Below are 22,615 nucleotides of genomic sequence, written 5' to 3' on the forward strand. Positions count from 1 at the left end.
CGACCCTTTATAAGACTTAAAATCTTACTACGTTAATAAGGAAAGTATTTTTCATCCCAAAAGGGTACTTGAAACCCTGCAATGTCAGGAAACAAGTCATGTTATATTGACATTGGCACCATCACATGTAGATATAAGTGCATGTTCCATGTGTTGATCATCCTTTCAATTAAATGTATTCTTGTAACACTCTCTTAGACAAACAAATGAATCAGATGATCTAAATCATCCAATAAATTGACATTTTCTATATAAATATAAATATCAGGAACCAACAACACCGATGATCTTACATATGAACACAAGTGGTAGTTTCTAGTTTGAAAAAACATTTACAAATGCACGTGTAATTTATACAAGTTAATACAAACATTCTCCATATGAGTCTAACTAGAATCAACTCAACTGGCAAATCCGGGTTCATGTTGTCCATCGATACAATTAGGGAAAGACAATGTCGAAGAGGAAGATATTAACAAATTCAACCCCTCAACGAAACAAAGATCACCGTTTAATACATAAATTTGACTTGAAAGTTGTGTTTGTCATCAACCTCAGAAGAAACTTCTCAAATCTCTTGGCAGCTGGACCTGGCCTGAGTATGTCAATGTCGCCCCAGAGCTCACAAGGATCTCTGCCTCTACTATGCGCCCCTGTACACCATGCACCTGGCACTATTCTACCACGACTCCGATGTAAGACCATAGAGTCAATTCTATCCAAGACATGATCATTTGGGAGGAAACTTCCAGCAAAAGCAGCCCCACTCCCTATCATTTTGTTCAAATCAGATGACCTAAGATTCCGGGGCTCGGTTCCAGGAGGGTTACCCCATTGGATGAACCGTAAATCGGAGTTGATGACAGTGTTGGAAAACTCTTTTGAGTTGCATATGAGGGTCTGGAAGTAGCCTCGGTGTGAGGATTTTGTGTTGGAGAAGTATAAGAGGAGTTTTCTGGGAAGGTTGTCCAATCCAAGGATGGAGAACTCAAGGAGCTCGCGACTTAGCATCATAAATGAGGAGCCTGAAAGGCAAAAATTAGATAAACATAGGGAACGAGTTGCAAAGATATACATGATAGTACGCATAGTTATATTAAAGAGTTTCAATACAAAATTTTAAAATGCTGATTAAAAAAGAAATTAAATAACAAGTATAAATATCTTGTTTAACATCTTGTCTCAAGGTAATGTTTCTCGATCAGGAGAAAACTGACACGGCATTGACTGAAACATTCCAAGACAATCTGAATATTCCCGAAACATTCAATGTTTTATTTCGGCCGAAACATTCCCTACAATGCAAAACTTTAGACCATAATCTTAGGTGGCTCTACGATCAAACAAGCAGGACATTTTTCATCCATAGAATCTGATAGTCAGCATGATCACTAGCATCACCACAAGATTAGATAATGGCTTTGCCAAAAACAAGGGAACACCACACCAAAAGGAAGAACATAAACACTGGGTTTCTCTCTCTACAAAAAAAAAATCAAAATTGTGCAAAACTTTTCAGAAACTGGGATGACTATCGTAGAAGGGGTTGGTAAACTTTTCAAACAAAAAAAAAAAAGTTTTATTTTTTAACTAGTGCTGTCAAATCCAATCTTGCCAACTCAATAAAAGAGAAGAAAGAATAACATAGGAGCCAGAATCAAAAGAGAACTCATTAATAATTTCTCATGAAACTATGCAACAAATAGCAAACTCTCACAGACCCCCACAAAATGCCCTTCCCAAGGAGAAAAACTTGAATCAAATTCAGTCTAGTAAGACTACAGTCCTTAAGATGGAAAAAAAAGTTTGAGATGGTTTTGCATTATTGACAAGAATTTGTCATATAATGCTGCAATAACTAAAGAATGAGACACGATGCATTTAGCAGTTTTGAAAAAAAGAAGAAAAAAGACTGATTTCCACTGACACGGACCTGAAATGAGGCAAAAATTCAGCAGAGAGCGCATAATTAAAAACTTGTGAAAATTCTTACCTGTGTAAAATCTGTATGCTTTTGGTAGTGTACGTTTTGAACTGCCCACGAATATTTCACCCTTTGATGCAAGATAAAGGCCAGGATCAACAATAATTTGAATGAACCTTTGATACCTGAAAAAAAAAAAAAAAGATTAATATAATGATCAGGATTCCTACCTAAAAATTGCTGCAACAAAATCTAAGAGTGGCAGATATGGATTCTTACTCCTTCCAACCAATATTAGTAGTATGCTGAATGAAGTTAAAATCCTTTGGCATAAAAGACAGGACATGGAGAAGATCTGTAACAAATGGGGAATTCATGAAAAAAAAAGAATATCATTCAAAAAAAATTAAAATAGAAAAAAAATAGAATTGCAATATATCATAATCCAGAAACATTATTGGACTTCATTTTAAATGGAGAAAACATCAACTTTAATCCCTAATATATGTTAATTGAATGTTACTTTTAGCCTTAACTTCACTGGAAAACTGAGAAGAAAATATTCTATCAGAAGCAGGAGGGAAGCTAATTGGAAAATCTTAGACTTAATCATTGCAATGTGGAAATTAGTTAAAGAGAAGAATGAGTATCAACTAAATATAAATCTCCAATGTGCGATTATTAGTTCTATGGCACTACAACTCCAATGAATAAAATAAAACAATCAACCCAAGCGCTCCGAAAATAAAATAAAACAAACCAAACACCTAACTAAAATTTAATTCTCTCAAAACTAACATCTCATACCTCCTATATATAGTTTCTCAACTAGGCAAGCTTCTAATTCCAAAATTTAAAAAAAAAAAGAAAAAAAATATACTCATTGTTTAATCCAAATTCAAAAAAAAAAAAAAGTCTAAAAGCATCAGTCTAGGATATGGTTCTACTAAGACGTTGGGGGAAATGTGTGGGTGTGGCAATAAACCGCTATGTATGGATTTTCTTTCCATTTATGCTGTTTCAGTAAAGAAAGAAGGAAGCTTTCATTAGTTAATGCATCAGCAAGAACAAAAACGGCATGTCTTGGAACCTTGGTCTCAAGCATAATATGAATGACTGGAGATTAAAATCATGGAGCTATTGGAGAGGCTGAGCACACCACCTTGTTTTCTAAGAAAGGCAAATTCAACAATTTAGAAAATCAACTCGGTCAGATCTCAGTGAGATCTCTCCACCCAAGATTGTGCAATTTTAGTTAGGAAACTTCTACAGATGAAGCAGTGGGTAAGATTTCCGGACAATTAATACCCCAAAGAGAGGAATTTTGTTGTTTAGGTTAGTCATGCAAAAGATGAATAAATTGGCTAGGATGTGTGGCCTTGTGGAATTAGCGTTAGGTGGATAAAGTGACGGTCTTCTTTTGGAATATTATAAGATTGATGTATACCTATCAAACAAAAGGAAATTTCTTTATAAGACAATAATAAGACCAAGCATACTTTACGGAGTTGAATGTTAATCTATCAAGAAACAACATCAATGGCAATTTCGGACCGATAAGTGGTTATAATGCCCGTAGGTCGTGAGTTCGATGCCCAGTATGAGCATTGATTCCTCAGGGGCCACCAGCGAGGGCGCACCCTCACTTACCTGCATGTGATGTGCGGGCGTTGCATGTGCCCCGGGACTAGTCCTTGGACAAGACCATGGTCTATGGACTGGGCAAAGCCTAGATACATGCCTGGTTCACTGTCTACAGGGATACCCGGTTATCAAAAAAAATAAAAATAAATAAGAAACAACACAACCATAGAATGAGTATAGCACAAATGAGGATGTTGAGATAGATAATTAGTAAGAATAGGAAATATTAAATCAACTGTGTGAATATTTGAGGAACTTTAAGGATAGCTCCAATGTAAGATAAAGGAAAATCGGTTTGGACATGAGCAAAAAAGATCAAGAACACCACCAATATCACAAAAAAAGGAGGGGGGGGGGGGGGGTAAAAGAACCAATCATAATTAATAATATCAATATAATTATATTACAACTATAATTAATAATAACAGAAGGACCAATCATAATAATAATAACATAATATTAATAATAATACTAATATATAATTATTTATAATTATAATTAACAACAAAAACTATAATAATAATAAATAAAAAAAATTTATAATAATAATAATAATAGTTTTTATATAAAAATACAAAATCATCATAATTTTTTGGGTAATCTTAACATGCTCCCTATTGAATAATTCACTTGTAAACTAATAGAAAATAACCTAAATGTCCTCCTTTTCAAATCTTTCCAAAAACCTTTGATTTTTTCTCTAAAATAATTATTATCTTCAATCTCTGGGACATTTATTTTTACTCTCATATTCAATCTCAAGAAGTGTAATTGTGTAATTTTTTCCACAAAATCAGTTTCAGAAACAGTAGCCAAACAAGATTTTGGATTCTGGAAGTCAATTTCTATAATCTGATTTTGACAATCCATAACCAGAATCGAAAATCAGGTTCTACAATCCGAACCAAACGTCCCCGACCTTTTTAATTAAGATTGTTACAAACTGATTATCCACATTTCCATTTGAGTAATGCATGCCGTCACAATAAGTAAATATGATGATTTGACCTAATGACCTAATTTTTTCGATAATTTAAAATTTTATTACCTAAATAAAAATATGAACATCTACTTATTTTATGAATAAGCATCTTCTAATCCCCCTTATTTTATAAACAGTTATAATCATTTGAAAATAAATATATATAAACAGTTATAATCATTTTAACGACGAGATCGCTGATAATGATCATCGAGATTGTCACTTTAAATTAGAATACCTACCAGCGCTGAAAACATGTTTTCGGAATTAAAATGAACAGTGTACTAGACTCGAAATTTAGTCATATTCAGCACACGAAATGGTAATTTGCTCAAATTCAAAAGATGCCTACATTCGATTGGTGTGTTATAAGTAAAAAAGTTGATGTGTTTATAGAAGCTATTTAAATAATTCTGTAAAACTTGGTGTGTTAATAGAAACTCTCGTCCTAACGTAAACTGTAGGTCCCATATTTATAACATAAAGTCATTACAACGGCGTTATAATGCTCATAACGGTACTATTATTACACCGTTAAACCATTAACCTTTTTTATACCTTGAAAGAAACAGTTAAATTCATCGTTGATCAACACAAATTAAGATCAAATCATACCATCTTGAGTAATCAACGGATAATCAGACGCTCCAAGATTAACAAACCAGTCCCAATCGTTCCTATATCGCAGCAAAATCGCTGCCCCATGAAGCAGCGAAGCAATAGGCGTCGACCCACCATAATTCACAACATCTGCCTTTCCAATTACATTAACGTTGTCTGCAACCCTAAATGCTTCAACCGATTGGACTGAAACAGCGAGATCTTCTCTCTGTTGCTGCGATGCACGAAGATCGAGGTGCAATAGGTACTGATTCCTTGGGTGATAGACGGCGTTAAGTAGTCTCAAGATTCGAGATCCGTCACCGTTAGATCCGGTGATGAAGTACGCAATCTTGGGTGGAGGAGGGGAAGGATTCTCGAGATTCGGGAAATGGGAGAAAGTTCGAGGGTGGGAAGGTGAGGTTAACGAAGGGAGGAAGAGGAGGAGAGAGAAGAGTGAGATGGAGATGAGAGAGAAAAAGAGGGTTAGTGTGGGTTTCGCCATAGATTTGGTTTTTTCGAGTTTTTTTTTTGGTTTGGTTGGATATTTAGGGCTTTTACAGGGTTTTTGGCAGAGAGAGAGAGATCTATTTTTAATTTTTAATAATGGCGCTTAAAGCAGGGTTTAAAGGATGATTGGTGACTGACGTTTGTGTGTTTTATATGTACGGATGTTATAAGGACCGTCGATTAGTAGCTTTTGATTGGCGGGAAAGGATCTGGTGGGCCTCACCTGGTTGAATTTTGACTTCGGGAGTTATCTGTGTTTAATGTTGGTTCAGCTTCGGCATCACTGTGTTAGGAAAAAACTTGAGTGACACTAATTTCAACATCCATTCACACTCTGCTTATGTGGACGTGTATATAGAACCATAAGATGCTTTTCACCGAGATACGAGTCAAAGGATATCTCCGCCAACAAGTATGAATTGATGTGAATTTTAAAAGAGTCGTGCTAGAGTGCCTACGTTCGACACTAGGTCCAACATTAAGTTGATTTGGTAGACGACAATGCACAAATAACCATAAATCTATTTTCTTGAGATACAAATTAGAAAATCAACGATTCTCTATGCTCTGCTAGGTCAACTTGGTGTTAAATCCAGTGTCCAACACAGGCAATAAAGCATTTTCTATTTTAAGTCATGCTACACTACCTGCCTTAAAACTAATGGTATCAATGGGTATGGTACCCAATTACCCGATGTACCTGACCATTGTGATCTGATCATTTTTGGCTCTGGTTCTAGATAGCTATTTTAAAGATCTAATATGAATCGAGTCTCAACCAAATATTCAACTGGTAAATTTATTTTATTTATAATATAAAGAGATATCTAAGAGTAAATGCACTTGAATTAAATTTATAATATAAAGAAAATGACAATTGTTTAACTTCTACTTTTATCTCTATGTGAATGGACATTCATATTCCATATATTATACAATTTTAATAATAAAAAAATATTTTGTACCATAATTTTCTAAGATTTTATTCTCAAAAGTTTGATTTGCTTTGATCTAGGATAGAATACATAAATCTGGAGTTTATCTTAAAAATTAGGTTTTATGGAGAAATCCCAAAAAATTAAGAGTAATGAAGAATTTTTATGTCAAGTAAAATAAATTAGAAACATCAATCTAGGTTTGGAATTGATGGAAATCAATTGCTTATACTAAAATTAAGAATCAATATAGGACTCTTATGCTAAAAAAAAAAAAGGGAAGAAAAATCTTTTTTTTTTTTTTACTTCTATTAATCAATCTTCAAAAAAATTAACTTGGTAATTTGTTTATTGGATCTCTTTATACATATTATATATATATATATATATATATATATAACTTTTTCATAATAACTTAGAAACATTCTAAAATAGAAAAAAGTAATTTTCTAATCTATTTATAACATATTATTTATCTCCTGATCTTATTAGAATTTAATTTGGATATCTAAAAAGACTTCTAATTATAATCTAAACCATAAAAATAAATTTTAAAAAGAATAGAAAATTAAAATAAATTAGAATTTAACTAAAAAAATAACTTTCTCAATTAAAATAAAAACTAACTGGAGCTACTTAAGCAATTTAAAAAATAGAAACTCAATAGAAGACAATTATAAGAGAAGTTGGAATAGGTCTTGACAATCGGTCAAAGCTTGGATTGAATTGATTTGATTTTGACTAATTTGACTCGGTCAATGTTGTTGATTTCTTTCTTCAACGCTGCTTAACTCGATCATAGGTATTGAGATAAAGTGTTGACAAGTCTATCTACATCATGTATGAGAAATTCATTGTTGATATTTACTTCCAATTGAGAAATTACAAGTTAAATTATTATATTTATAAATAATTATTTATCTTAATGGGTATAAGGTATTTGTAGGGTTGGTTCTGGTTCCAAAGATTTCATACTCGAAATCGAAATTGATAAGAATCGTAATTGAAATTTTATTTAGATTGTGATTTTAAAATGACCATGGTTCAAAATGTTTTAGCCGATATGTATCGATTTTTCAATATTTCGAGATGAAACAACCGAGAATAGTTTGTTTCATTCCTCCTATCACCTTAGACTCAGAGAGAGAGAGAGAGGGAGTGATGTGCACTAGATTTGTAACAAAGACTGAAAGAGTGATTAGGGTTATATTTGTAAAGAGAGAGGATAAGGTTTTGTTGGTAAGGAGAGAACTCCCGTCGCACATGGCCAAACCAACTACAAAGAATCAATTTGAGTCTTTTAACTTCACATTAATCTCTTTAAAAGATTGATTTTAAGAAAGTCCTTCATATTTTGGTTAATATTTGAGAAGCTGCCCACCTATTTTCAAATTGATAACAGACCCCTTAATCAAAGTCTTCATCTTGAAGACCGAATATGTTTGTCTCGGAATGACTCAAATGTATCACATTGTTTCTGTTACTTTTTGGTTTCATTTCGATATTTTAGGAAATTGAAAAATTGAATCAAAACGACATTTTAAACCTTAGTTAAATCCATGGTTTTAAGACCTTGTATCTCGTCTCAGAGAAGCATACTATTGGGTTATGTCTTCTATTCTTGTATATGGAGAGTTGTCGTGGATTCAACTCAGATCTTTTGATAATCTATTAAGGACCCGTTTAATCACTCATAGACAAAATATTAGGCCTATTTGATTTGGATTTGAATCCGACTTGTTTAACCTTTTTGTAACCTAAGTATATAAAAGGTAAGAGATGAAACCCTAAAGAGGTCAGAAAGATATACGAAAGGCAGAGAAAAATTGTAACCTAGTTCTTCTTTAGTTATCATAGTGAAATCACAGTTTTTGCCCATGGAGATAGGTCGATGCTTTGACCAAATCACATATATCTGGTATCTTGTGAGATTTTTGTGTTCTTGTTTGATTTATACTTTGGATTATAGGACTCTTTCTAACACATACCAAGATGAGTTGATCAAGTTAGTTCATAAGAAGAGGTCTTGAGTTCAAGTCACACCTTTAGTGATTTTTCTTGAAATAACTTTGAACAATTTAAACTATCCGACTTGACTGATCCGAATCAATTAATCTTGTCAGGTTGGAACCAGATATGAATTTGATAAAAACAAAATGGTTTGAATATGATTTTAATTAGTAGGATCCGAGTTAGATCCGGATCCAAACCAAAATTGAATATAGATACACTCACATCCTGCCAGATCCTGACTCGTTTAAGCCCTAGAGTCTACAGTGGCTTTTGGAAGTGGCTTCAACCTTCAAGGGCTGGTTACCTTTCATAAATGCATTTGGAGCTTCCCCTGCAAGAGATGTGGATTTTATTTTCTTTTGGTGGTTGTTTAAGAAGTCATGTCAGGTGTTCTTTGAAGGTTTCTTAAGTAGATGGGATTAGGTTTGTAGTTTATCCAAGTGGTTGTGTTTGGTGAGGCTTTTTTAGTATCCTTGTGAGTTTCCTGTATCTTTCTTTATTGGTTGGTCTTAATAAAAAAAATGCGAAAAAAACTAAAATGCAATTTTGAGGTCATGTGTTCAAGTCAGCTTACTCATCCCCTAAAAAAAAGGGCAACCTCAAGATTCCAAATCGATACACGAACATCAAAGTCATTAATGGTTTAGTACATGAATACAGATTCCTCAGAAACAAACTGTCTATTAGAAATGCAAAACATTTATTAATTTATGATGAATAAAAGGAAGCTTGTGATACACAAAGTTACAATGCGTGGCACTAGAGCTATTGATCATAGCAAGACCCAGGACCAATTGGGGCACTTCGAGCATGCTTATTTGTGACTGGAGCTGCTTCAACTCCACGCCGATTCAACAAGCATCTGAAGTATTGCAGCCTTGGTAATACAGTTAGGCTTATATTTCCTGTAGAGGCAACATCCGTTGTGCTCCACAAGCGCTCTACATGGGGAGAAGAAATGGGAATGAGTATGTCAAGAACACAAAAGCAAAAGAACCTAAACTTAAAGCCTTAAAGTTAGTAAAATCAATGGCCGTTCCATGCAAGAACAGAAGGCATCAACATGGTGTACACCATGCAAACCAGTGACGAATACTTTAGCAAGTATAATAGTAAGAAACTATAATTTACTGAGTCACCAGTTAGCTAGTAGGATTTCTTTTAATACAGATTTTTTTTTTTTGGATAAGATCCAATGTAGAGAATGTACCAACAAAAAGTTATTATGTAGCAGTATTTGAAAAAAAGAAAAGAAAAAGATTTTAAGGTGACAGGAAAGGCGAGAATTTATTTATGAGCTTTACTTCTCAAAAGATTCAAGATTGTAGTCATTTATAAAACATGAAATCTACGACACAATAAATTAAAAAGATATGGAGAAGTTTTGAAACTAAACTCAAGATATAGAGCAGTGCTCATTCATCTATTAAGGGAACAATACAATAAAAGCCATGACCAACAAAATATGAGCAGTAGAATCTATGAGAGTTTAACAGTGATTAGGGTTTGGTCTGATGGCGGCAAATTAACCTTTCCTCCTCAAATGTCCTTGATTCCTAAGAGAAGATGAGATTTTCTTTCTCACCCCGCCCCCGGTTTTAGCATCCATTCTTCAACCAATACATAAGGATCATGTATCCAAGGACAAATGACCCTATTACCCATGGATTTAAATCTCGTTTTGACATCTCGTCTCGTTCATGGAAGAGACCGAGTTGTCTTGGACGAGTCAACTTGTCCCAGACGAGATAAACCATTTAACGCAGTTTAGAATTATTTATTCATATATATATTTATATAAAAATAATAATAATTTTTTTCATGAAATCATATTTTCTTTAGATAATATGTATTTGAATTCTAAAAAATGAACTATTTTAATAAAAATATACAAAATCCCAGTTGACTCGGCCAAGTTTAACCGACTAGGACAAGATTTTCAAAATTTTGGCCGAGTCATCTTGTTTATCTCACAAGATTCCACAGGCTTGAGACGCCTTGTCTATATGTCTAGTTGATGGACGATACCAAGATGACTTGGTCTCGGAAGACACTTAAAACCACTATCATACTATGTGACATGCAACTTTTGAGTGGAAACTTCCATCACAAGCATACCTGCAGCAGCTGCAGCGCGCGGCCATATTGTTTGCTGAACATTTGAGGCATCGGCCACTTCACTCCACATACAAACTTCTCCCCCAAGCACAAGTTTTTTCTCTGAAGCATCATTTATTCCTTCCAACGGGTCGCCATTGTAGACTTCCTCCCACTGGACATCTAAATGATCAAGATACCATACACCTTGATTGCTGAAAATACATCTGAAACCTTTTGCAACGACTTTTGGACAAACTCCCGGACCCAACCTACGAGGATGGACAACAATGTTCATACATGAAAGACAATAAAGTACTCTTGAATGACAATTGGGTACAAACTCACGTTTATGTGGCATCAAAAACTCACCAGTTGTGTACCACTGTCCGTGGATTAAGGTTTGCCTGGAATGAATTAAAGGTTTCTTCCCTGAGACAAGAAGGTTTAGATCTGTCACAAATATATCACTTGATATGTTGAAGAATCCCGTGATTTATTTTTTATATTTTCAAAAGCTGATAAATCTTTAATTTTCCATGAGAAATTAGGTGTCTTGTGAGAATTGACCTTTTATTTACACACAAACACGCACCACAAACTAAGAAATTTCTAAAGGTTAATGCATTAAAGAAATGAAAACAAGTGAAAGTATTTTAATTTTGAATTTTATAGTACACCTTTTTTTAGAGCTTCTATTGGTACCCCAACTTTTAATTGCTACACCCCAATTAAAAATAAAGAAAATAAGTGAATGGTTGAGAATAAGCAAAAGTTGGGGGGCCAATAGAAGCTCTCTCGTTTTTTATGTTACATTCTATTTTTTGGGTTTAGGATTTTATGAGCCCAATCATAATTGTAAGCAACTAATGAAATTGTTTGAACGAGTGTCATAATGTTTTGTAATGTGGAGATTATAATTTGAGCCAAACCTTTGTAATGTTTGAATAGAGTGTTTTAATCTTAAATTGGAGTAGGATCAGTAATTTAAGAAATTGAGGAGTAATAAGTAGAAGTTGGGGTGCCAAAAGCAGCTCTCTCTCTTTTTCCTTTTTTTTTTATACATATTTATTGTAATTTCTTTAGGTTATATCAATAAAATGCCAAGCAAAAACGTTTAAAATTTCCTGAGAATTTCCCTTCCAGAAAATCAAAAAACAAAACTTATGACAACAGAAGATGTATGAGAAAATGTAAGATTAAATGATCTATCTAATATAAATATCTTGCATATTGGAAAATGAAATGACTTCCGACAAGTGTTTTTATTAACCAAATCAACACATACCAGTTCACAGGGGTCCAACTTTTACCAATTGCTATCTCCTGAGCTCTCAATACAAAATATTGATATGCTTCTTTGGTTGTCATGTTGCGTTCTTGAAGCCTGAAGTCAATTCACGGATCAAACACCATAGGCTGAAATTCACTTGAAAAATAAATGGACATAACAGTCACAGAGAGCTTATGATTGATTTTAAGAGTACCACTTATTTAATACAGGGAAACCTTCACTAAGAAGAAAATAAAATTCCTGATGGTCTAAACTTGCAGTGTGCAAATTATATGTTAAAGGAAAGTTCTCCCGAACGAAAAAAGCATGTCAATTCAATAATTGACAACTAATTGATGATCCAAACAAAAAAGCTGGTCACTTCAAAGTTATGGTAAGTCTGAAAATACTAGTCACAAGAGTTTTCTTTTGTTGATCAGTATAATCATTAAGAGCTTTCCCACAATGGATCAGGTGCTTTAGGGACGGGGACACAATTCTACTTCTAGAAATGTAAAGTTATATGCTGTCCCCTATTAAATAATGAGAAGTCAAAAAGGTGCAACTTCCAATTAAACAAAAAAAAGCATATCCGCCTCGGCCGCTAGTGAAGATGGGACCTGCGAAAGGAAGCTGTAACTACCCTAATACTGGGTTTTTAACCTGCACTGAATCTGCAACTACTCGGCCAACTGCATCTGTATCCACACAATATTCAAGAAGGTATCCAGTTGACATATCACTCGATTGTTTGAAGGTGGGGAGCATCCTCTTATGGACATCATCATCTCTCTATTTTGGGGCTTCTCTTCTTCTAGTGTAAGGCCTTCAAGGAATTTAAATGGGTTTTCTTGGAAGATTTTTTAGAGAGATGAGATTTTTTTGTAATATTAGGGCCGAGTAGCTTGCCTTGTAGTGGGAGTTTTCTTACCCCTTGAATTTTTGTTTGGTTGGTAGTCTTCAACCTCCTTAATGAATATGTTTTGTCTATAAAAAAACAGAATATGCAACAGAAATGGACCAAATTATTGTCTTTCACAGGATAAGTTGGAACATTTACCACCTTAGAGATGGATGCAACTAATCTCTCCTTAAACTGAAGTTTCTAAAATGAGGAAAGATATTTCCCAACACCCGACCCATCTTTCCACTTCCCCTCCCCAACTCCCTAAAAATGAAAAAATAAAATAAATTATCTACCTTACATTGCACACATTTTACGTTCTTCATTCCAGAGAAGTTCCAACAGTTTAATTTAAAATATCATCCTTCTATTCTTCTAATGGTTAATCTAGAAAGTGATCATTCAAAGAATTGCATGTTGCATCATAGATATAGGTGAGAAGGAGATTAGCTATATGAAGGGGAGAGACATACCATTGCTTCACATGTGGAGTTGAATTCCAACAATCTGACAAATATTAAACCACTATTAAAATAATGAAAATCAAGAGAAACAAATGCATATAAGCATCATTATCCAGTAGTAATTTCAGTATTAGCATGGATTATGCTTACAACAAACACAGCTTTAATTCTTTTTGGCTCAATTCAAGCAGATCCAGAGTTTTCGCCAAAATTTCTAGCTTTTGAGACTTTGTTTCACATAGACTCACCGTATACTTCTGGTTTCAACTGTTACAAAGTAGTTTATATTAGGATTTGACAAAAGTTTACATTGGTTGCCAATTTGACATGTACTTCCTCCTTAATCAGGGCCTTGGACCAGAAATGCTACTCTAAAGCTCAACAATAGCAATGTATTGTGATTGGGAACTTAATAAGAATAAAATAGGAAGCTAATGAAATTTTCCAATACAACAAAGATTGCCTACGTACAGCTATTCCAAAGAGCCTACATCCTCGCTGGCATTTCTCAGAGTATGAATGTATAAACATAAAATCCTTCACATACCTAGAATAGCTACAAAGATCTTACGCCAAAATATATTTTAGATCTTTCCTTAAGAAATTATAAATGGTGTAAATTGAGTACGTATACATGTATGCCATTTGGACTTACTATGAGTGAGATACCAAGCATAGTCACCAGAAAGGGATATAGAGGTTTTTTTGGAGATTGGATGCAGTTACTAATTCATGATCCGGCATGTACAGAATGAAAACTTCAGTCTCGATTCTACGAGAATTTTTATGAAAGCGTTTCAGTTGCTTCTCTTCCATGGAAGTTTTATTTTTCCTGAATGTATCCTAATTTTTGGCCTAATTCTTCTTTTGATGATCGATTCAACCTCTGATAAAAATGATGTGGGTTTGGTGACCAAGGCGAACTAAACTGGTCACTAATCGTAATGGAACTGAAGAGCTCCCTCCCTCCCTCCCTCTCATATAATGCAACAACCCCTAAGTGGCCATACTTGACTTAGTCAGGGGACCAGAGCAGAGCCACCCCACTACCACTCTTCCCTCAAGTGGAACCTCCCAAGTGACGAGTCTTATCTACACCTCTACAAAAACAAGGATTTTGTTCGTATTTCTATAAGCCTGGCGAGTAAAAAACTGTTTGTTAATATGTGGCACGGCTATGATAACAAAGGTCCATTTCATAGTCATTTATATTAAGGATAAGATTCTCTTTGGAAACCCATTATCCCTTGGATTATGTTTCAATACAGGAGCAGAACATAAGAATCCCCAAGTTTACAAATTACCTTTTCCTACTATATGAATCATAAATAGAATGAAAAAAAAGGTAACAATATCGCCAACAAAAAATATTAGCATAATGGTTTAAAGCAAAGAAAAACAATCAACTAACCTGTATTGACCTCGTCACCTCCTAAATGGAAGAGCTCAAATGGGAAAATTTCTCTCATATCTGTAAATACAAACTCTACCATCAATATATTATGAACATAAACTTTTATAAGTAAAAAAGCATGATTTGATATATGATCTATGACCAATATTTTTAAAATAAATTTTATTAGTAAAAGGGAGTACAATGAAAGAAAAAGGATACAATGAGAAAAAAGGAAGAAAAGAAAGGGTGAAATGAAAATTCAACATTTATAGTACAAGAATCATAGATATTAGATATAACCCAAAATCTGTGGACTAGAGGCTCGATCTAGCACATCACTAAGGTTCAAAAAAGTTTACATGAACAGGTTCTTACTTAGATGTTCTTCTGACACTACCAATTGAGCATCTCAACTCTCAAGCATTAAACTCATGTTCCAACTTTATCTTATATACATACAATTGGAGGAACCCTAGTTTGTTTTTGAACACACATGAAGGTTGATATGTTCAGACCAAAGCATACAGGACACTTTTTTTTTATTAAATGTTTAAGCACCGTCCAATGTTTGGCAGAAAGTTCAGAATAAATTCTAAAACCCATTTGCCTGCTTGGCATTTTTGTATCAAACACCCATGCAATAATATTGACTGATATTTCAATAAATAGGTGTACTTACAAAAAAATTACCACATATAAAGAAGCTTACCATTTGGAATAAAATATGGATTATGACACTGCTCTACAAAATTTTCAAGTTTAAATACCAATCTTTGGCAATTTTCTTCATCAATAAAACCTCTATAATTCTGACATGTGGAGGAAGAAATGTTCTTAGAACCAATAACAAACAAGAAGTTTAATGGAGCTTCACCTCTCAAAATGCCTGAGATCACATCAAAAGTAAATTCTTTTGAGACATCAAGTGGCTCCGTACATATATCAGAAGGCCAAAGGTCAGGATATCCAGTGCCCCTACAAAAAATAGATCACAGTTTAGTGCACAAGATAAAGATTATACTTTCATAGACCCAAGGGACCATGCAGTAGCACATCCATCCAAGTACACGACCAACATGAGGACCAAATAATTAGCATGCTAAGACTGAACAATTCCATCCTGTTATATTTTGACTCCAAAGATCCAACATTTTCTGAAAAATTCCACAGATGGTATTACAAGAGCTCAAGTTAAATTCAAACCAATGGAATGCTAAACAAGATTAGGAGCAATAACATTCTTGAGTTTTACAAGATCCAAAATGAAAAGAGAAAAGGAAAAAAAAGAAAAAAAAATGGCATTACAAATGTCGTCCGAGGATATGATACCCAGGTTGTTTTATTCGTACAAGGATAATTCATTAAGAGAGAAAATGTGTATTGTATCTTTTCCTGTTTACATTTGTGATATAGCTGATAGAGCCTCCAGAAACACTTTTTATATTGAAACGAGCTTCGTGTGTGTGAGTGTGTGTAAGCACAAAATTATCGTTTAACCTCCAAGCAAATAATTTTCTGCTATGCAATAATAATTTTCCATCTGAAGAAAACTACTTCGAAAAACAGAATGACTGGAAGTCGAACTATCACACATTACAATAAGTACAGGAAAAAAAATTACAAAAATATTGTTTACCATGATTCTGCGTGACCAGGAACATCTATTTCTGCCATAACATTGATGCCTGCCACAAGTGAATCAAATAATCAAGAAAAAGACAGGAATGACAGCCCAATAGGGGATATTTGGACTCCAAAATACTATTAAGCTTGAACTGTTCTGTGATGAATAAGAGATAAGTTAATTTAATTATTTATAAGTTTCACAATGGGTGCATTTCAGACAAACTGAATTCAAAATATAGTGAGAATAAAGATAAGTACCAAAAAATTATTGAGGGAAAATCTTGGTTAGTAAAGTTCTTACAAACTTAGAAGATGGGACACACCTCTCATTTTGGCATAGCTTCAATGTATATCATGCATCACAGCATCACAGAGACACCAACAAAAATCAGTTAATGATACATTAGGAAAAAAGATCTGCAAAGTTCAAGGAAGCCACACCACTAAACACCTATTAAGGCAAATATTTAGGAGATAGAAGAAACATGTAAGCAATCTTTTGTTCATAATATTATTTACAAGTTGAACAATTTTTTATGGAGATAAAATATTAAACAAATAAGAGCAGATACACAACATGGGAGCCATTATGATAGTACAAAGGATCCGACTCTTGCACCATCACCATAACCACTTGGCATGGTGCCATGGGCTTGAGCCAAAAGTCTGATCAGAATCAGATTTCCTTGCAATAGCAACAACCAGATAAGTATCATCCATGAATCCACTCAGTAGGAAAAATATAGATCAAAGAATAATATTGAATGACAGTAGGAACTGCAATTACAATGCTCAAGACGAATGCCTTCTAAAGTAGACCTTCCGTCCTCTCACAAAGGAACTCAATCACTTTCAGAAAATTGTTTTGGAGATCAATCCTAGAGCATTGTATAAAACAAGGTGCTTCGAAAAAAGATTCGGATTTCAAATAATGCTCACTGTTATAGATTTGTTTGCTAATTAATTGTTGAAAAGAGCTAGGATGAAGGACTGGTAATGTCATGAAAGAGCATGAAACTACTATCCACATAAGAATTTAGCATTTGGGAATGGCTTCAATTATGAATGAGTGATTAATGAGGCCACGAGAAGGGAACACTATAATAGCGGCAAGATAGTTTTCTAACACACCAATTGATAATTTAAAAGATCCTAAAATGATTTCTCAAGACTCTTGCAATCATATTACCCATTTTAATTAATGTGCAGAATTACCATGAGTTAGCGACAAAATATTGTGACAACTAAGTGCCTTAAGAGATCTAATAAAAGTTCTCTTTAGTAAGTACCGAAACTGAAATTATAGATTTCCACTAAAGCAGATCCAATTACAAGAATACTCGGAAAAAATTGATTTAAATATGTCATGCAGGGATGGAAGAAGATATAAGAGGTCTTACTCGACAATATCATAAGCATCTTCGACCGTGAAACGCTCCCACTTTGAATATGAACCTTTCCACAAGTCTGGATATGAAGTTACTTCAAAAGGAAATGATTGTTCGTCTATGATGTGCCAATGAAGAACATTCTACTGAATGTGATTCTCAATATCAGAAGTACATACAGAAAATTTGGAGAAAGAAAAGAAGGGACAAGAAGAAAATCAGTGGAATTGATGCATTCTGAAACTGTGAAACAAAAAAGAAAATAAAAAAAATAAACCAAGAACATTTCTTACAAGTTTAGCATATGACATAGAATCAATAATTTGCTTAATCACTTTAATCGGGTAATAGTGACGCGAGGTATCTGCATAAGAATTTAGATATTATGGCCATCCCAGAAATATAAAAAGAAAATTTGAAACAAAGTTGGCGTATTTGAATTTCTAAGCATAAAAGAGCTGTGTCATACCGAGAAGAAGTCCACGAAATGCAAATTTTGGTTCATCTTTAATGTACCACGGTGCCCTGTAGACTTCTACAGTTTTAGTCCCATAGTTGAAAGCACATAATTGGCTGAATGTCTGCAAAAGATGGAAAGGTCAAACGGTGGGTCAGACCACATACTGTCCACTAACCAACCAAGAAGTTATATTACATCATGTTATTACCGTTGAGTGTATATTTTTCTCCACTTTTGGGTGTGTCTTACCCAAGTTAAGCCCCGTGACCATCTTATATTCATAGTTCTCCCCCTCACCAACAGATCGGTCTTTTGGAGCAGTTGGTCGGTTAACATGGTATCAAAGCGCTAGGTTTGTATAGGTCACGGGTTCAATTCTTTCCACCCTTATGGGTAAGGGGGAATGTTGAGTGTATATTTTCCTCCACTTTCGGGTGTGTCATACCCCAGTTAAGCCCTGTGACCCTCTTTTATTCATAGTTCTACCCCTCTCCAATAGATCGGTCCTTTGGAGTGGTTGGTTGGTTAACAATTACAACAAGAGTAAACAGATTTCACATTTCATTACATGTTGCCAAGTGCAATGCCAAATTTTATTTACCTAGCTAGTTATAATTTAAATAGGCACACATACACTAAAACAAGAAGAAGAGAAAAAAAAAAAATAGACAGGTGTGAGAGTTAGAACAGTGTAATTTCCCAGAAGAAGGAATACAGATGGAAACCTGAGCCTCAATAATTCATTCTAACATCTTTACCTCTCTTGGAGAATGTAGTTAAAATATAATTTGAGGAAAATAAAGCAAAAAGGTTCAAATATATGTGTGCCTAGTGATTGCCAACATCAACCGTATATTGAGAAATGGTGTGAGGAATTGATATCCAAATGACAAGGATCACAAGCCAAGTATGGAGGAACCATCCCACAACTCTAACAAATAATATCCCCCATCATTTGGAATCCGCCAATACCCAGTCAATGAAGATTGAGAAAAACCACATAATCATTTCCAAACAATATTAGGGGACAACTATGCTTGAAAATACAAAAAAATTTATAGAACATGTTTTCTTTAGCACAATCACAAGAACTCCAATTTTGTGATTTACTAAATAATTTGGAAACATGGATAAGGAGACAATCTGCAGATAAGAACAGTCACATTCAAATTTCCAATGAGATATAGGCATTTTAATTTTCCCAATTGTTCTTTTCATCTTTGTTTGTTTTACCCTCGCTTGACTGTACATGATATAATCCAAATGGAAACTGTAATACCTTCAGTGGATCAAATATTGCCATGCTTCAATCACAATAGAATCATTAAATTTAATCAGGTCAATAGTTAGGCTCTAGAGTTCAGTATCTGCAGCACGTCCGGGGATTCCCCAAGTTCCATTGTAATCCAACAGACCCATTTTCATTAAATGGAAAGAAATGATTAATATCTCTAACCCACACAACAATTAAATTTAGAAATCCAATGGACCCATTTTCATTAAATGCTAAGAAAGGATCAATAATTAGGCTCTAGAGTCTAGAGTTCAGTATCTGCAGCACGTCCAGGGGTTCCCCACGTTCCATTGTTATCCAACAGACCCATTTTAATTAATTGGTAAGAAATGATTAATACTTCTAGAGTTCAGTGTATATACCTCTAACCCACGCAATGCTCCATAAACAGTATTTGCCTGCAATTAAACAAAATATAAAAAATACCCAAAGTGAAGTGCAAAACCAACTAGAAAGATCGATGCAAATGCACATAATATTTCTAGATGCATCATTAAACATTGCAATATAGCACACTTATGAAACTCAATTCAACCAATAGTTTACTTGGGAAATTCAAAAGTGCGGTGAAGAATTGAGGGTTCAAAATCTCATCTAGAGACAATGGTTCGGTCAAGAGAAAAACCAATACATACCAATACAAGCTGACATTTAGAACAAAATACCACCTTTTTTCGGGTGTCTAAACTAGGATCGAACCTGTAACCTTGTGAGTGAGCTGCAGTGCATTACAACCACCACTTCTAAGTAAGCTAAGCTATCAAATTACCTCAATTGTTGCTTCTCCTATAATCGAAAGACCATCTTGTTTCGCCACAAACAAAGAATATCTCTCATCCACACCAAGATTAAGCTGTTGAGAAACAAATCAAATTCAAAAATCAAAACTAAAAATTACTGATGAACTACAAAATCAAACTTCACTTGAACTCACTGTTTCATTATCGGATTCGACCACGATACTAAGCTTGGAAACATCATATCCGAATGTCTTTTTGGAATTAGATTTCGAGAATTTTGAACTATGCTTGAATATAATTTCTCTGTACCTCTGAAACGCATCTGTAACAATGGGGGAATTCCTACCATTTCCTTCGAGCTTAAGATCGGGATCGATGGAGATCGTAATGTTTCCGTAACTGAATTCAGAAGGTAGTGGCCATAAATATATAAGAGTATCGTTAACATCTGTACTCGATTTGAAACCTAGGGTTCGTCCTTCGACTGGGGAAACTGATAGTACAGAGAGGAAACAGAGAATCAGAGAGATTGAGAAGAAATTGGGGAGTTTTGTGGACATTTTTAGAGGAATTTTTTGAGAGATTTTAATCTGCAACGAATCGAGATGACTATTTTCGGATTGGAGAATCTTTCAAGTAATGATATGTTGCAGACATAATCATCACGTACAGATTGATAACTGAAGAGAAGTTGGACGAAAAAGTGTACAACAGCGGACCAAAACAAAAAGTCGATGATTTGGTAAGATATTTACAGTTCCTTTTTGACACTCAAAACTCAGGAGTAGGGAGTTCAGTTAAGTGAAACACTTTCCTTACTAACACAGTAAGATTGTAAACCTTACTAAGGGTCGTTTTGCTCAACTGGATTACCACATCAGCAATCACAGCCCTCAGGATTTCATTGAAAATTTCAAATTAAAAATATATAAAATAAAAAAAACTACTTTTTTTTGAGTTTGATCCCAGGTTTTGAAAATGGACAGCTCGACACCTAAATTTCGAACTTCAAATTAAAATTAAATGATAAAAAATAAATCTTTTTTTTAATTATTTTTCAAACTTAATAGAATTTTGTCCCCTATAACCCTGAAGCATGGGATGGTGAGTCCAAGGACTCTTAGTAAGATTAGTCAAACTCTTCAATTCTTTAAATTTATCAAGTTTGTTACTGGACAAAGAACAAATCTCTAAAAAGATTAAATATCTGTAATATCCTCATTTTTTTAATTTAATATCTATTTTATCTTATTAATATACCTGGAGATGATATAATAGAATTGAAAGTATTAAGATGTTTAAAGTTTTTAAAATATGTGAGTCACTCCAAAGCTTCTTGAGTAATAGTGTATTAAAATTATAATTTCAGATTTTTTGATGTATGTTTTGGTGAAGAGCTGTGATAATCAGTCTCAAAAGAATCATACTCAATCTGTACTTGATTACATGGCAAGTATACAGAATCATAGATCTTTTTCTTCGGGATACAAGAAAAAAACCTACGGTTTTGTGCACTTGTTGCAACAAATAAGTACAGACCACACATATTTTTTTGAGTCATGTTATCATTAGTCTTTGTTGAATCAAACTTTATTAAATAGGATATTATAAATAATAATTGGTGCAGTGAGCCGGTGAAGAAGTTAAATGATCACGAATAGAAATTATGAAATAGGCTGATTTTGGAGGGTTCAAAGAATGTCCCACGTGGTGAATGGACTTGTCAATATGATCTTATGAAATGTAGACATATAATAAACTCCTTTGCCATTTTATTTTTGATTGTTTGGTAAGTGTAGACACCCCAAAATTACACAATACCTAAATTCACACATGAAGCCAAAACCCAAATCGGATCTCTTCTCGAGAATCTAGTTGCCACAGTAAAGAATATTGTTCATTAAGTTATTACCATCATCTAATATGAATGTATTGTTGTTGGGTTTAATAATTATTTGCCCCTGGAGTAGGGGCAAGTATCACATGAGATATGATATTATTGTTGAAAAGATTAGGTTATAATGAAAGGATATTTAGATGAAAAATAAGGGATTTAGGAATGATAACTTTGAGGCATGTAATGATCTACCTTGTATTATAGAAAATAAACGGGTCCCAATCCCTAATCCATTTGAAAATAGAATCATTTTCCTAACGTAGTAAAGATTCGATCCTTACTAAGGGTCATTTTGCTCAAATGAATTACCACCTCTGCAATCCACCATCACAACCCTCTAAGTTGCTTCGAAAAAAAAAGGGCAACGAAAAGCAATTTCTTTTTACTTGATTCAAGGTTTTGAAAATAGATAACTACCGAATTTTCACATAACTCCCAAACTTAAAATTGAAATTCAATCGTGAAAAA

General features: G+C 34.0%; 2 protein-coding genes across 3 annotated transcripts; both read right to left on the minus strand.

Annotated features, from left to right (window-relative positions):
* Positions 1-233: 233 nt before the first annotated feature.
* Positions 234-5,852, minus strand: LOC147384627 (beta-glucuronosyltransferase GlcAT14A-like). The gene is made up of 4 exons (XM_086426825.1): positions 5,166-5,852; positions 2,204-2,279; positions 1,994-2,109; positions 234-1,025 (listed from the first exon to the last, which is right to left on the minus strand). Exons 1-4 carry the CDS (start codon positions 5,653-5,655, stop codon positions 505-507), a joined length of 1,203 nt encoding a protein of 400 aa, XP_086282951.1. The 5' UTR covers positions 5,656-5,852; the 3' UTR covers positions 234-504.
* A 3,372-nt stretch (positions 5,853-9,224) lies between these two features.
* On the minus strand, positions 9,225-20,955 carry HEXO1 (beta-hexosaminidase 1). 2 transcript variants are annotated; one of them, XM_086425117.1, is made up of 15 exons: positions 20,445-20,955; positions 20,280-20,363; positions 19,873-19,908; positions 18,226-18,337; positions 18,050-18,120; positions 17,769-17,899; positions 16,692-16,708; positions 16,379-16,427; positions 15,617-15,717; positions 14,758-14,817; positions 13,356-13,389; positions 11,994-12,092; positions 11,078-11,137; positions 10,727-10,977; positions 9,225-9,549 (listed from the first exon to the last, which is right to left on the minus strand). In XM_086425117.1, exons 1-15 carry the CDS (start codon positions 20,808-20,810, stop codon positions 9,374-9,376), a joined length of 1,647 nt encoding a protein of 548 aa, XP_086281243.1. In that variant the 5' UTR covers positions 20,811-20,955; the 3' UTR covers positions 9,225-9,373. The 2 variants fall into 2 exon arrangements, with proteins under 2 accessions (XP_086281243.1, XP_086281245.1); XM_086425119.1 differs by lacking the exons at positions 19,873-19,908; positions 20,280-20,363; positions 20,445-20,955 and adding an exon at positions 18,425-19,856.
* Between the last annotated feature and the right edge of the window lie 1,660 nt (positions 20,956-22,615).

Source organism: Akebia trifoliata, chromosome 15, assembly GCF_017979445.1.
Source record: "Akebia trifoliata isolate Shusen 1 chromosome 15, ASM1797944v1, whole genome shotgun sequence".
Taxonomy (NCBI): Eukaryota; Viridiplantae; Streptophyta; class Magnoliopsida; order Ranunculales; family Lardizabalaceae; genus Akebia; species Akebia trifoliata.